Consider the following 16,202-nt stretch of genomic DNA (forward strand, 5'->3'; position numbering starts at 1 on the left):
TAACCTAAACACAAACATTAACTTGTAAACTATGTAAAAGTTTCAAAGTCAATAAACCATAATGAGGGGGCGGGGTTGTATAATCTCCTGGAAATGAAACTTGCAAATGCCAATACATTTGCATACCAAATATCATTGACTTAACATTAGTGGTTCATCATAAACTGACCTAATCACAAACTAATACATGTAAACTAAGAAAAAGTTTCAAAGTCAATAGACCACGACTGAGGGGTAAAGACCAAATATTCTCCATGGAAATGAGATGTGCTAATGCTTATACAACTGTAAACCAATTATCATTTATCTACCACTAACGGTTCCCCTTAAACTGACCTAATAACAAACTAATACATGACAAGAGTGCACACGCTGAAATGTCTCGCCTTCTTTACTAATCATTGATATTATGTTGATAGTCCTAAATATAAAGCTTTATTACAACTGTCACATAAACTTAACATTAACCAAGTAAACTAAACATTGACCAATGAACCATGAAAATGAGGTCAAGGTCAGATGAACCATGCTAGGCAGGCATGTACAGCTAACAATTCTTCCATACAACAAATATAGTTGACCTATTGCTTATAGTTTAAGAAAAACAGACCAAAACACAAAAGCTTAACACTGAGCAATGAACCTTGAAAATGAGGTCAAGGTCAAATAAAACCTGCGTGACTGACATATAGATCATAAAATATTTCCATACACCAAATATAGTTGAACTATTGCATATAGTATTAGAAAAAAAGACCAAAACTCAAAAACTTAACTTTGACCACTGAACCATGAAAATGAGGTCAAGGTCAGATGACACCTGCCAGCTAGACATGTACACCTTACAATCATTCCATACACCAAATATAGTAGACCTATTGCATGCAGTATTAGAAAAAAAGACCAAAACTCAAAAACTTAACTTTGACCACTGAACCATGAAAATGAGGTCAAGGTCAGATGACACCTGCCAGCTAGACATGTACACCTTACAATCATTCCATACACCAAATATAGTAGACCTATTACATACAGTATAAGAAAAACAGACCAAAACACAAAAACTTAACTATAACCACTGAACCATGAAAATGAGGTCAAGGTCAGATGGCACCTGCCAGTTGGTCATGTACACCTTACAGTCCTTCCATACACCGAATATACTAGACCTATTGCTTATAGTATCTGAGATATGGACTTGACCACCAAAACTTAACCTTGTTCACTGATCCATGAAATGAGGTCGAGGTCAAGTGAAAACTGTCTGACGGGCATGAGGACCTTGCAAGGTACGCACATACCAAATATAGTTATCCTATTACTTATAATAAGAGAGAATTTAACATTACAAAAAATCTTAACTTTTTTTTCAAGTAGTCAATGAACCATGAAAATGAGGTCAAGGACATTGGACATGTGACTGACGGAAACTTCGTAACATGAGGCATCCATATACAAAGTATGAAGCATCCAGATCTTCCACCTTCTAAAATATAAAGCTTTTAAGAAGTTAGCTAACGCCGATGCCGCCGCCGCCGGATCACTATCCCTATGTCGATCTTTCTGCGACAAAAGTCGCAGGCTCGACAAAAACTAAGCAAAGGTTTCAAAGTCAATAGACCATGACTGAGGGGGCAGGGCCAAAAAATCTCCATGGAAATGAGATATGCCTATGCTTATACAACTGCATTCCAAATATCATTGACCTACCAATAGTGGTTCCCAATAAACTGACCTAATCACAAACTAATACATGTAAACTAAGCAAAGTTTCAAAGTCAATAGACCATGACTGAGGGGAGGGGCCAAATAATCTCCATCGTAATGAAATGTGCCAATGCTAATACAACTGCATATCATTGACCTACCACTAGTGGTTTACCATAAACTAGACCTAATCACAAACTAATACATTGTTGATGCCGGAAACAGCATACCTATGTGTCTCGCTTTTTGACTCCGTCAAGGCAAAACAAAAATCAGTGAATAGGATATTTGCTCTTTCTATATTTTAGCAAATAATGAGCTAAAAAAAAGTACATGATATCCAATAAAATATTGATGCACCATATGCCTATCTTAAACAAGACTAATACTAGGTCTGGACCAGCAACTCCCTGCATTTATTAATTGAGCTAACATGTATACTGGAGCATAACTGATCATTCCCTGAAGCCAAGAAAACTTTCACGAAAACTTTTCTTGTACAATGAGTGTTGCAAAATTTCAAACTATGGCAAACAGGAAGTGGCTAGACTGCAATTGTTAAGATTGCCTACTCGCTACAACTCAACATTATCAAGCTGCAGACCAACCATTTAATCATTCCCTTTCATAGAAGCCAAGAAAACATTTACAGAAGATTTCTTTTGGACAGACGGACAGACCTTCGGCGACACAGGTAAAATGATAATTGAAAGCCAATTTTAAGCTTCAAAACATGAATATTAAGTTTACTCTGACCTAATGCAAAAACTCAGTTTTTCATAAGCTGATTGTTAGATTTTTACAATACTGTGAATGTCCTTGACAGTTGACCTCACAAGACAAACACTAATACACTAATTCAAGCCTTAAGAGTGCCTCCAAACTTTTACTGAATGTAACATTAAGAAATAATGTTTTAGTTTTTGCTATAGAAATTGCATAGTTACAATTTATCCTCATTTTTAGCTCTTCCAAGTCACAAAACATGACACAAGTCTCTAAATCCAAATCTTAACAAAGTCAAATTCAATCTGTCTATCACATTTCAGACTTCAGAAAATTTCAATTACTTTCATTGCTACATTTTCCACAATATAGCTGCTAACCCATGTCATAATGGGACAGCCCACAATCAATGCTAATGATTTCTAAACTTGAATGGGATAAAATGTAATTTGCTTACCTCTTGTGAAATCCATGATTTGACAGACAACTCATCCTACATTCTCAACATCATATGTTATAGATCTATCATAGAAGATAAGCAACATTATGTCTATCACTAAATGATATAGGCACACAAATGTAATTCAGAACTCTACTTAGTATTTTCAATTGTCACCTGGGAGCTATAACTGTTTTATTCAATAAGTCATTTATAGTCCGATCAATAAGAAAGAAATAAAGACACATATTCTAGAGTTAATTTACTATTACATTTTTTAGCATATCCTTTTTGGAAATCATGCATCAGTTTCTTCTTTTTTATCACCGTTAAGTAACTATTTTAACACATTAGTAATTGAAGCTTTTCCCTCAATATTTTCTTGGTAGTATTCCCCAAATTTAAAATTTGTAACAATCCAAAGTTAATAACTATAACAAAATAATTGTACCAGTTGAACTTGCACATCAATCATCAATAATCCATCAACAATGTCAACAGAATATGTTCAAATGAATCATCTCAATGACCATATAAAGAAATGGTCAGCTAATCCAATTATCAAGAATTCTAATATCGGCCACCAGTTGATGGCTAATATCTTACATGGAGAAGACATTTTAAACATCTGTCTCTAAGCCTTTCTATGCCTCAATACAATCACTACATCCAATTCAATTACTCACATAAATTACATATAGAAATTAAATTATGAATTCAATATAGCTCTAAATACAATGGCCCAAAAAATTAAGCAGCAATGCAACAGATTTTTTATAATAGTACATCTCCACACATATTCACACCTTTACACTGACTGCACGAGGCTATTAAATTTATAACTTTAAAATCATATATCAATTCAACCATATTAAATTGACAAATAAACATCTGCTATACTATAGTATTTCACCTGATCAGGGTCAATCTAGGTTCAAGGCCATGTTATACTGTCACATTTCATTAGTTACAAAGTATCTTAGTGTTTGATTAAAGGGGAAGGTATAATTTGAGTGTATTTTGCACAAAATTTAAAAAAATGAAATAATCAAAATAGCACCGTAACTCTTACATTTCATTTGCTTTATTCATATTTCAAGAAAAACAGTTTGCCAAATGTTTTTCTTGACATTGCACTGCACTAAGACACATTGTCAAATCAGCAAAATTCATAACAAAATAGCAGAATTTAGTTATGAAGATACTTTTTCTTTGAAAATTTCAGGGGTAAACAAACCATGTGCAGTTTTTTTCTCTCCAATGTTCATAAAAGTCACATTTAATGGTAAAATTTTGTTAATCACATTTGAATCACTGTCTCAAACAAGAGTGCACACACTGAAATGTCTCGCCTTCTTTACTAATCACTGATATTATGTTGATAGTCCTAAATATAAAGTTTTATTACAACTGTCACATAAACTTAACATTAACCAAGAAAACTAAACATTGACCAATGAACCATGAAAATGAGGTCAAGGTCAGATGAACCATGCCAGGCAGGCATGTACAGCTAACAATTCTTCCATACAACAAATATAGTTGACCTATTGCTTATAGTTTAAGAAAAACAGACCAAAACACAAAATCTGAACACTGAGGAATGAACTGTGAAAATGAGGTCAAGGTCAAATAAAACCTGCGCGACTGACATATAGATCATAAAATATTTCCATACACAAAATATACTTGACCTATTGCATATAGTATTAGAAAAAAAGACCAAAACTCAAAATCATAACTTTGACCACTGAACCATGAAAATGAGGTCAAGGTCAAATGACACCTGCCAGCTAGACATGTACACCTTACAATCTTTCCATACACCAAATATAGTAGACCTATTGCATACAGTATAAGAAAAACAGACCAAAACACAAAAACTTAACTATAACCACTGAACCATGAAAATGAGGTCAAGGTCAAATGACACATGCCAGTTGGACATGTACACCTTACAGTCCTTCCATACACCGAATATACTAGACCTATTGCTTATAGTATCTGAGATATGGACTTGACCACCAAAACTTAACCTTGTTCACTGATCCATGAAATGAGGTCGAGGTCAAGTGAAAACTGTCTGACGGGCATGAGGACCTTGCAAGGTACGCACATACCAAATATAGTTATCCTACTACTTATAATAAGAGAGAATTTAACATTACAAAAAATGTTAACTTTTTTTTCAAGTAGTCACTGAACCATGAAAATGAGGTCAAGGACATTGGACACGTGACTGACGTAAACTTCGTAACATGAGGCATCTATATACAAAGTATGAAGCATCCAGGTCTTCCACCTTCTAAAATATAAAGCTTTTAAGAAGTAAGCTAACGGCGCCGCCGCCGTAGCATCACTATTCCTATGTCGAGCTTTCTGCGACAAAAGTCGCAGGCTCGACAAAAATTACTAAGATAAACTATAAATACTTTACCATATGGAATTTGCTCATTGTTGAAGGCTGTTATTGTTGTCTCAGTGGCAATCATACCACATTTCCAAATTCTTATGCTATATCATGTAGATGATGCTCAGACTTTGATTACTGAATCTGTGATCAATTTGCCTCATCTAGGGAGAAAAAATTTCTTTGTTTGCAAGGCAAAAATAAGATGTGGCAGGATTACTAATGAGACACCTATTCACTAAATATGTGAACTTCTGAAAGGAATTTGTAAAGCCCTACACCAATGAGCAAAACTCATACTCATTACTGTTCATGAAGCTATAAAATGCTCAAGGATGACAAAATATGAACAACACATTAAGGAGAAAACCAACAGCCTTAAACTATCGGTAATATAACAACCACTAGATTACAAGGTTTTGGGGTTCTTTTCACAAAAAGTTGTATGACAAAAAGTGATTGAAAGTTATACTGAAATGTTCATCACTTGCAAGTATATCTTCTTGTAAGATTTTTTGTGGAATGAGTTGCTGAATTGGAACCGATACATAAAGAATATGATGTAGTTAAACATGTCTGCCAGAGCTTAACCTGGAACACAATAAGGACACATTGTAAAAAAAAACTCATAGATCATTCTTAGCACAAAAACAGAAAACAATTAAAAACCAACTGTTCTCAGAACAATTGAAGGTCTTTCCACCCCAAATGTGCATCTTTTGATAGAAAAATATTCAATTCTGATTTAAAATGTCAGTTTTGCTTTCTGATGATAGCTTAATTTACGCTGATTCCAAAAATATATGGTTTGTATACACTTGTGCTCAAAATAAGGGAGATAAGTAGGTACTTCCGGTTTACAAAATTCCACTTCCGGTATCGAATGAACCTTAATTTACAATGATTCCTAAAATATAAAGTTCAAGTAAATTTTACATTAAGATAATAAAAAAAATGGCTTCTTCCGATTTATACAAGGTCATTTTCGGTTGACCTTTCAATGTCATATGTCTTACAGCCTAATGCAAAAAATCATATGACTTTATCATGTACAAATACGTCATTTCTGGAATCATGTCTTTCACCGGAAAAGATCATCAATTTCGCACGCCTTTTTAAATTTGTCGCTATCTTTTGTGGTTGCGAAGGAGTAGTTATAACAAGTAAAACAGTGTCCGGAGAGACAACTCTTACTCTGTTTTACTTGTTATAACTACTCCTTCGCTTTAAACAGGGTCAGTTTCAAAAGCCTATAAACTGTACGATATCATATACAAAAAATCTAAGCACAATTTTTAAAACAACAAGGTGCAAGAAAAAAATTAGGCAGAAAAAAAAAAAAAATAATTAGAACAAAATCAAAAGGTCTTTCCTGGGAAAAGTGGAAAGATCTAATAAGACAAAAACACAAAGCAGCCATCTCAGAGTAGCAGTAATTGAAAAATAGTTCAAAGTCCAATTTCAACTATAAATAATTCAATCATGCCTATGTAAATTTGCATGTAGAATTTCAATATAAAAAATAAAATACAACATGACACTTAACATGACACTTATCAATCATTGGCAATCATACCACATGTCCTTATTTTTATATTTAGAACCACTAGATAGCACATATAAATAACATTAACATTCAATTGATAAATAATGAAACAACAATTATCAACTTCTCCCAGTTTATAAGAAAACCTAATCCAATAAAGAATGAAAACTTGATTTAGTGAAGAAACTAGGACATGATGGCATGAGGAAAACCTATTTACAATTCTAGAAAGTCTGTGTAAATTGGAAAAGTTACATGCCTTTCAAAATCAGTAAATATCTAAATGGAAAGAAGAAATGTTGTGAATTAACTCATGACACAATACTTGAGAAAACCAAAAGCAAAGAAAAAATGCCTTTATTGATGTTCTGCATTTATAGTGACCTTTTTTTAACAAATTCTTGCATTAACAATAATTTGCTTTGTACTGATAAACTTTCTTTCAGAACCTATTAAAGAACACATTAATACAAATTGATAAATCTTATATAGCTCTATTACAAAGTAGCATTTAACTGCAGTTCTTTAGAGATATTCATTTTTTCATTAAATGAGCTTAAATGTGTCAAAGTCAGTGGTCACTAAACTTGGATAACAATTTCTTCTCTTCTTTTCTTTGTATAATCCTGACAAAATTAGGAAATTTTGAATATATTGAATATATTGAAGAATAAATTTTTGACACAGAGATATGTTTCACCTGTCAGCATTAATATCAGAAAAATACAATCTGATGGACAGCAACATTGCTAATTAATTCACTGGACCATGAACTAGTGGGCTGGGCCTCTAAATGGTCAACAAACTGAGATGTACTGACAGAAATGTAACTTTATAGAAAATATTGTTGTCTATTGCAAGTAGTTCCTATCAATCTAACTTACGCAGAAAACTTAACATTGAAAATTGGTAATTAATAGAAAGTCACTGGACTATGACCTACAGGGGCAGGGAGTCAAAATAGTCGTCAAACTGATATGTACTGATAGTAATGCAACCTTATAGAAAATATCATTAATCTATCATAAGTAGTTCCTATCAAACTGACTGTAAAGCAGGAAACTTAACATTGAAAACCTCGAATTAATTCAGTAACTGGACCATGACCTAGGGTGCAGGGCCTCAAAATAGTTGTCAAACTGATAATTGTACTGATAGTAATGCAAATTTATAGAATATATCATTGATCTATCCCAAGTTGTTCCTATCAAACTAACTTAAGCAGAAAACTTAACAATTGTTGATGCCAACAACGACGAAGTCACTGGTAAAGCAAATTACCTGTCTCGCCTTCCGAGACTTTCGACGCAGGTGAGACAATAAAAACAAGGTCACTGAATATGCTTTTTGTTTCAATTTGATAAATATATATTTTGGCGAAGTATTAGAGCTTCTGTAACTTTTATTTAAACCTTCTGTCTCAATTCCAATCTTTGTTAATGAATAGAATAAAAACTGTTTAAAATCAGACAAAATACACTGAACTGAACTCTTAATATACTTCAAAGAAAGCTCTGGCAAATTACAGCAATTATTTATAATAACTCTTTTCTATAGCTTTATTCCATAATAAAATCTATACAGAACTCAAAACAGTAATTTCATTCTGCTTGTAAATTTATACAGAACTTTGAAGTAGCTCTTCAATACTGACCTACTGTAATTATAATGGTTTCTGTCATAGAAACTGGATAATGGTTGTAAGCAAGATTTTGGAAAGAGCTTTTAATAGAGTGGAATGCTTTTTCTAAACTGATGTTTACCTACTTCCTTTGGCTATTCCACTGATCACTACAAAGGTGAGGGATTGAAATCTATAAAGATACCAAGTTTAATTTTGACATATGTTCATGTGCCTGTCCCAAGCCAGGAACAACCACAATGGTTGTCATGAGCATATCTTAAAGATTTTTGTTCTTTAGTTTATTTGGTGATGTAAAATCTTTGGTAGTCTCAAACCCTCTGTTCAAGTTATTCAAAACTTTTCTACTCAGAACCCATTTTAGCATTTGGCATATTCTATGGACAACAATCAACTATTAAAGTCCAAAATTTACATCTAGAATTCATTTATTATTGTTGCTGTTTAGTGTTTGCAGTTGTGTGTTTTATTGACATATATGTAGGACTCTAAAGTGCTATGGGGACGCTAAAGTATGATGGTCACGCTAAAGTGCGATGGTATGCGCTAAAGTGCAATGCCTCCATACGATAAAGTCTGATGGTCCGCGAAAGTATAGTCGTAAGAAACGTAGTTGGATTATGACGTTAACAGTCGTTTATACAAACCAAAAATGAATATGCCTGAAGACAAATTAAGAATATTTGATTGACAAATTTTAAACCGACCATTTTACTATATAGATACAAAATAGTATACGCATAGGTATCCTGTATCCTGCTTCTATGGGAAGCGAACGGATACATTAATTTTAAATCATTGTTTATGTTGCAGTTTACTTTGTGGTCCCCGTTAAAATATTGTCGATTTTATTGAAAAGTAACGTCAGTAATATAAAGGTACCTATTTTAAGCGTAAATTATAAATTGTCGGCTAAAACATAGTTTGTACAGTGTAGGAAATTATAACATGTATTTGTACTCGAACTTCGCCTTTCTCTCGCATTAAAATTAAAGCTCACACAAATAAATCTTACATATTCCGACAATGAACGAATTTTGTATTTGTAATTTACAATGACGACTGTAAGGGAGGTGTTCACATTAGTGATAGACTGTGTGAACGGCAAGCTACACCAATTATCCAAATATTTAATACACCCGATCTTTTAAAAATTCATTTTACAGGAAATAAAGTATTTTGTGACACCTAAATTATCTTTTTAGCAATTATTACGTGGTCGGTCTTCTAAATTTAGAAACAATCACTTAAACCTACAGGTAAATTATATGTTATACCTTAGCATACTAGCTTTTCCTAAAAGACTATTTTTTTAACATCCATGTACTTTAACGTTTTAATCCCTTGAACCTTACCCTAATTGGTCCATTGCACTTTAGCGTGATATACCATCGTACTTTAGCAAACAAACAACCATCGCACTTTAGCGTGAGACACCATCATACTTTAGCGTAGACCATCGCACTTTAGCGTGACCATCGCACTTTATATAGTACCATCGCACTTTAGAGTCCTACATATATACCACACATCTCCTTTTAGGAAACACTCCACTTAATAGGTATCCTGTTTAGTTTAATGTTAAATCAAAATAAGTTTTCCCAGTAATGCCATGATACTCTACACATAGTACATTATTACTTTTTCTAGCAATTCATTTCCAAATAATATAATTATATAATTCAATTTCACATATTTCCATGAAATTGTGAACACTTTTCAACTAGTATAGCATAAAATTTCCTACGTACTTATTTGACGAGTCCCACGTTGAAACACAAGATTTCTATTGATTAACTGAATGAATGTTGGTGATTAACGCCACTTCAGGACCATTGGCTATATTGTGACGGTCAAGATTTCAATGTTCTGTAAGCAGTCACGCTTGGTATTTTATCCTTCTATAGGTATTGACAATAAGATGACTGATAAATTGGTCGCATACAAATTATTAGGATCTATAAGCAGCTATGAATTATATATTAGCTCTACTTTTGATGTCTGTCAAAAATATGCACCCCCCTTTCAATCATCTTCAGATGGTCATTTCAAAGCTGGAGATAATTCATTACAATGTATGAAAATGAATTGTCTAGAAGAAAGTAAAATAACAAAAAAATACCGAACTCGAAGGAAGTTTAGTATTAAGTTTGTTATTCTTTATACTTGTCCATCATTTCATGTTATGTTAAAATATAAAACCTGAAAGAAATTTCAAGATGACATAAGTTATGTATATACATATATATTCCAGCCTGGATTGGTGGAGGAAGTAAAGAATCAGATCTACTCCAACATTGTTAGGTTGATTTTCTAGGCTCTTTACATATATATATATATAGATGTATTTTCAATTAAAAATAAAAGTGACACCCTAAACATTCAAACTTCATCTGTGTTTTGTGGTAATAAGCATTGTGTATAAGTTCCATAACATTTGGTTGAGGCAAACTAAAGTTAGAGAACGGAAACGAAAAATTCTGCAATTTTTCCATTCGTAAAGGGGCATGACTCAAGAACAGCTAAGGTGACGCCTCCAAAATTCAAACATAATGTGTGTTTTGTGGTAATAAGCATTGTGTATAATTTTCATAAGATTTGGTTGAGGCAAACTAAAGTTAGAGAACAGAAACCAACTTTGGGACGTACGTACGTACGGACGGACAAGGGTAAAACTTAATGCCCCCTCTGCTACAGCAGGGGCATAAAAATAAAGAATGATGGAATCTTACATGTACCATCAAGCTTTAAGTAACTTATGCTATACAATGATGTCATGAAATGTAATTGGATATTCTGACATTTATCATGCTTTATCCTAAAATAAGGTCAAATTCCTGTAAGAACCTTTTCTAAATTATTTTGTATTAATCATAATATCATAGTGTAAATTAGATATACCCCTTAGTAATATGGCCCTCAAGGGTATATCTTATACAAATGACAAAGGTGACACATATTAGAGAATGAGTCTGGAAATTCCTTTATAAATCAATATTTTATCATAAAAATCAGACAGATATACCAAAGTCATCACTGGCATTTATCTTATCTGTTCTGTTTCACCTATTTGGATCAAAGAAACAAATATTGATTGCATGTGCTGCAGGTAAAATTAATGAGGATTACTAAGGACTGTGTCATTACCTGTAAATAACATCAATCTCTTAGGAATGTCTAATGTTCTTCAAGGGAGGAGGCATCAATACTGCCATTAGAATCCAATCTATTGAAATGCATCAAACTTAAATTATGATTGGTTCATCATAAAATGTTTGAAATCCAAATTTATATACATAATTACATGCTTAGGGTCCTGGGGCAACCATACTTGAGTTGAATTTTGTCTCATACAATTAATTTGTGTATTAAGTTTTAAAAACTAAAATGACACACCAAAGAGTAAAATCTCGACAACTGTTCCAGTACAGTTAAAGGATTTAAATGTTGCTTAGTTTCAATGTCTACAAAATAACTTGTTTTTATTTTTGTAGGAAATACAAGTGCATGCACTTTTATGCTCATATTGTTAGATTTTTAAAAATGATTAATTTTTATTTTTGAAATAACCAAAATATTAGTATAAACTTTTTTTTTTTAATATTTACTCAGAGAAACCTTTTTTTTTCAAACCTATAATACAATACAAAGTTGAAATGTATATACCTCCACAATATTTGTATGGTGACACTGGTCCTGAAGTTGGTTTACTGTGCCGTGGCCTGGGAGACAAACTAGCACTTCTGGAATGTGCAGCATCCTTTGAAGAACGCTTAGGAGATGATTTTTTCTGCTTTAATGTTTTAGACTTTTTGAATAGAGTTGGAATTTTACTTTTCTCAGGAGACTTTTTAGATCGGTCATATTCCTCCATAGTTTTGTTCTTTGATATTCAGGTGAATGATTGTTTCCAGGTGTACACAGCCGATAACTTCCACATGATCACATCATTCTTTTACTTTATAAAATACATCACTTTATTCAATTATTAATGACTAGAATAAACACCACATTAAGGTTATATTGATTTTGAAAATCAATCTGACAGTGCTTTTAACACAAATACAGTAATAATTCTATCCTAATCATTAACAAAAATCATCAAGTTTTTTTATTACTATACATGTTAAAAATCCAATTCACTCCAATAATTCCATCATCATAAATCCTTTTAATTTAATTCCATCATCACAAATCCTTATAATTTTTCTATTCCAGTAAGTCAAGAATTATGTTTTAAGACAGAAAACGTCTGTCAATAATTTAAACAATAAATATTTTATGAATCTCCAATTTTAATCATCAATTGACTTTACTGCAGGATTGTTACTAATATGATAATGCATAGCTCCAGACACAATTTACCAAATGACTATAGTCTTCAATTCTATCAAGACACACATAATGTTTACCTGATAATGAATGTTTTTTTCTGTAAATATATGAAAAACACAAAATTCAAATTAAATCGTATGAGTGCAAGCAGTTCTCCTTTTTTGGCATATATATAGGCCTGCTTGGCTAATGTTAACATAAATCCATGGTTTAAGGATCATGTAATCCTTTGAATGTAAGGAGAGATGTTGATTATCCACCTTATATCAGAATAAAATGCATTAAAAAAACTCCCCATCAATAAAAGTCATTGCTTCACTGGCAATGCTAGGTGTTTTCCAATTATATCTAAATATAGCACACAACATATTAGAGAATGCTTACCTTCTCAGCATTCAATTTTAAAAAAAATGAAACACATCTATTTATCAACACACACATATGCAAAAATCTATAACTGAATAATTACATATTTGTTTGCAACAAGTTAATGGAAATGCATGAGTAATATACCAAAAATAATACTGTAGTGCTCTCATAGACGTAACTAAGGAATCATATTTACCGAGGCTGGGATTCAGTAGGTGTCTAGAAGGCAAAGTTTCCCAAAGCAGAAATATGGTGTATAGTTTTGAGCTAGTTATAAAGAATGTACAAGTACCTAATTCCTCATTGATCAACATTGTAAAGACTAGTGATATAAAACTGTTTAGAATATTTAGTTCTGAGTAGACTAGAACCTACAAGGAAAAAGTAAAATAACAAAAATACCAAACTCCAAGGAAAATTCAAATTGGAAAGTCCCTTATCAAATGGAAAAATCAAAAGCTCAAACACATCAAACAAATGGAAAACAATTTTCATATTCTTGACTTGGTACAGGCATTTCCTTATGTAGAAAATGGTGGATTAAACCTGGTTTTATAGCTAGCGAAACCTCTCACTTGTTCATTTACTATGAGAAACACATGAAATAACAGGATCTTTAACCTTTTCAGAAAACTGTAACATTTATCTGCCTTTTTGTCGCAAAAGTGAGACATAGCGATCCTGCATTCCGTCGGCTTTGTCGTCGGCGGCAGCGTCCACAAATATTCACTCTGTGGTTAAAGTTTTTCAAATTTTAATAACTTTCTTAAACTATCCTGCATTTCAACCAAACTTGGACAAAAGCTTGTTTATGATCATAAGATAGTATCCAGAAGTAAATTTTGTAAAAAAAACCCTATTTATCCGTATTTTACTCATAAATGGACTTAAGTTTTTCTGCCAGTTAACATTACATACACTCTGTGGTTAAAGTTTTAAAATTTTTAATAACTTTCTTAAACTATCCTGGATTTGTACCAAACTTGGACAGAAGCTTGTTTATGATCAAAAGCTAGTATCTAGAAGGAAATTTTGCAAAAATTTATTTCCTGTTTTTTCGTATATTACTTATAAATGGACTAAGTTTTATTCCAGTTAACATTACGTACAGTCTGCAGTTAAAGTTTTTAAAACATTTATTAGATTCATAAACCTTCTTGGATTTTTACCAAACTTGAACAGAACTTCTTACAATCAAAAGATAGTATCTAGAGGAAAATTATTAATAATTTTTTCCCCATTTTTGTTGAGCCTGCGACTAACAGCAAAAGTAGGCGAGACACCGGGTTCCGTAGAACACTTACGAATTTTTATATTGTCAACCACATAATTACATTATAACCCTGAATCATTACATTTAGGGCATGAGTGACAAAAAAACAGTACATATCAAAAGATATACTATTCAGAGAGCTATGATTTAGGACTTGCTGCTCAGTAATAATCATCTGGTATTTTTTGGCACTAATCTTATAGTTTGAGTCAAGTAGAAAATGTTTTTTTCAGGATTTTCCTTTTTTTTTTTGGCATTTGAAATTCTGCTCACACCTATTATGAATATTGCATAGATTTTTTTCAGTATATATATATATATATATATATAATCAGAAGATTTATCATTTATAAAGTAACAAATTTATCCAACTGTTTAAAAACAAGGGTGCACACGCTGAAATGTCTCGCCTTCTTTACTAATCATTGATATTATGTTGATAGCCCTAAATATAAAGCTTTATTACAACTGTCACATAAACTTAACATTAACCAAGTAAACTAAACATTGACCAATGAACCATGAAAATGAGGTCAAGGTCAGATGAACCATGCTAGGCAGGCATGTACAGCTAACAATTCTTCCATACAACAAATATAGTTGACTTGAAAATGAGGTCAAGGTCAAATAAAACCTGCGTGACTGACATATAGATCATAAAATATTTCCATACACCAAATATAGTTGAACTATTGCATATAGTATCAGAAAAAAAGACCAAAACTCAAAAACTTAACTTTGACCACTGATTCATGAAAATGAGGTCAAGGTAAGATGACACCTGCCAGCTAAACATGTACACCTTACAATCATTCCATACACCAAATATAGTAGACCTATTGCATGCAGTATTAGAAAAAAAGACCAAAACTCAAAAACTTAACTTTGACCACTGAACCATGAAAATGAGGTCAAGGTCAGATGACACCTGCCAGCTAGACATGTACACCTTACAATCATTCCATACACCAAATATAGTAGACCTATTGCATACAGTATAAGAAAAACAGACCAAAACACAAAAACTTAACTATAACCACTGAACCATGAAAATGAGGTCAAGGTCAGATGACACCTGCCAGCTAGACATGTACACCTTACAATCATTCCTTACACCAAATATAGTAGACATAATGCATACAGTATAAGAAAAACAGACCAAAACACAAAAACTTAACTATAACCACTGAACCATGAAAATGAGGTCAAGGTCAGATGACACCTGCCAGTTGGACATGTACACCTTACAGTCCTTCCATACACCGAATATACTAGACCTATTGCTTATAGTATCTGAGATATGGACTTGACCACGAAAATTTAACCTTGTTCATTGATCCATGAAATGAGGTCGAGGTCAAGTGAAAACTGTCTGACGGGCATGAGAACCTTGCAAGGTACGCACATACCAAATATAGTTATCCTATTACTTATAATAAGAGAGAATTTAACATTACAAAAAATCTTAACTTTTTTTTCAAGTAGTCACTGAACCATGAAAATGAGGTCAAGGACATTGGACATGTGACTGACGGAAACTTCGTAACAATAGGCATCCATATACAAAGTATGAAGCATCCAGATCTTCCACCCTCTAAAATATTAAGCTTTTAAGAAGTTAGCTAACGCCGCCGCCACCGCCGTAGCCGCCGGATCACTATCTCTATGTCGAGCTTTCTGCGACAAAAGTCGCAGGCTCGACAAAAAAACTGTTGTCTAATCGTTGCATCTGGCATTTTTGTACTTATATCTATT

General features: G+C 32.7%; 1 protein-coding gene and 1 long non-coding RNA gene across 3 annotated transcripts in view; one reads left to right on the forward strand and one right to left on the reverse strand.

Moving 5' to 3' along the window:
- Positions 1–3,142, reverse strand: part of LOC127730413 (coiled-coil domain-containing protein CG32809-like) — a 90,243-nt gene extending 87,101 nt beyond the window's left edge. The window contains exon 1 of the mRNA XM_052238816.1: positions 2,891–3,142. Within this exon, the coding sequence (XP_052094776.1) occupies positions 2,891–2,906 (16 nt within the window). The 5' untranslated portion in view covers positions 2,907–3,142. The remainder of the gene's footprint in view (positions 1–2,890) is intronic.
- Positions 1–15,573, forward strand: part of LOC127730430 (uncharacterized) — a 157,980-nt gene extending 142,407 nt beyond the window's left edge. For both annotated transcript variants that reach the window (XR_007995105.1, XR_007995104.1), the window contains exons 2-3: positions 950–1,096; positions 15,358–15,573. This is a non-coding gene — a long non-coding RNA (uncharacterized LOC127730430). The remainder of the gene's footprint in view (positions 1–949; positions 1,097–15,357) is intronic.
- Positions 15,574–16,202: the final 629 nt, after the last annotated feature.

The sequence above is a fragment of the Mytilus californianus genome, unplaced genomic scaffold (assembly GCF_021869535.1).
Source record: "Mytilus californianus isolate M0D057914Y unplaced genomic scaffold, xbMytCali1.0.p SCAF_2, whole genome shotgun sequence".
Classification (NCBI taxonomy): Eukaryota; Metazoa; Mollusca; class Bivalvia; order Mytilida; family Mytilidae; genus Mytilus; species Mytilus californianus.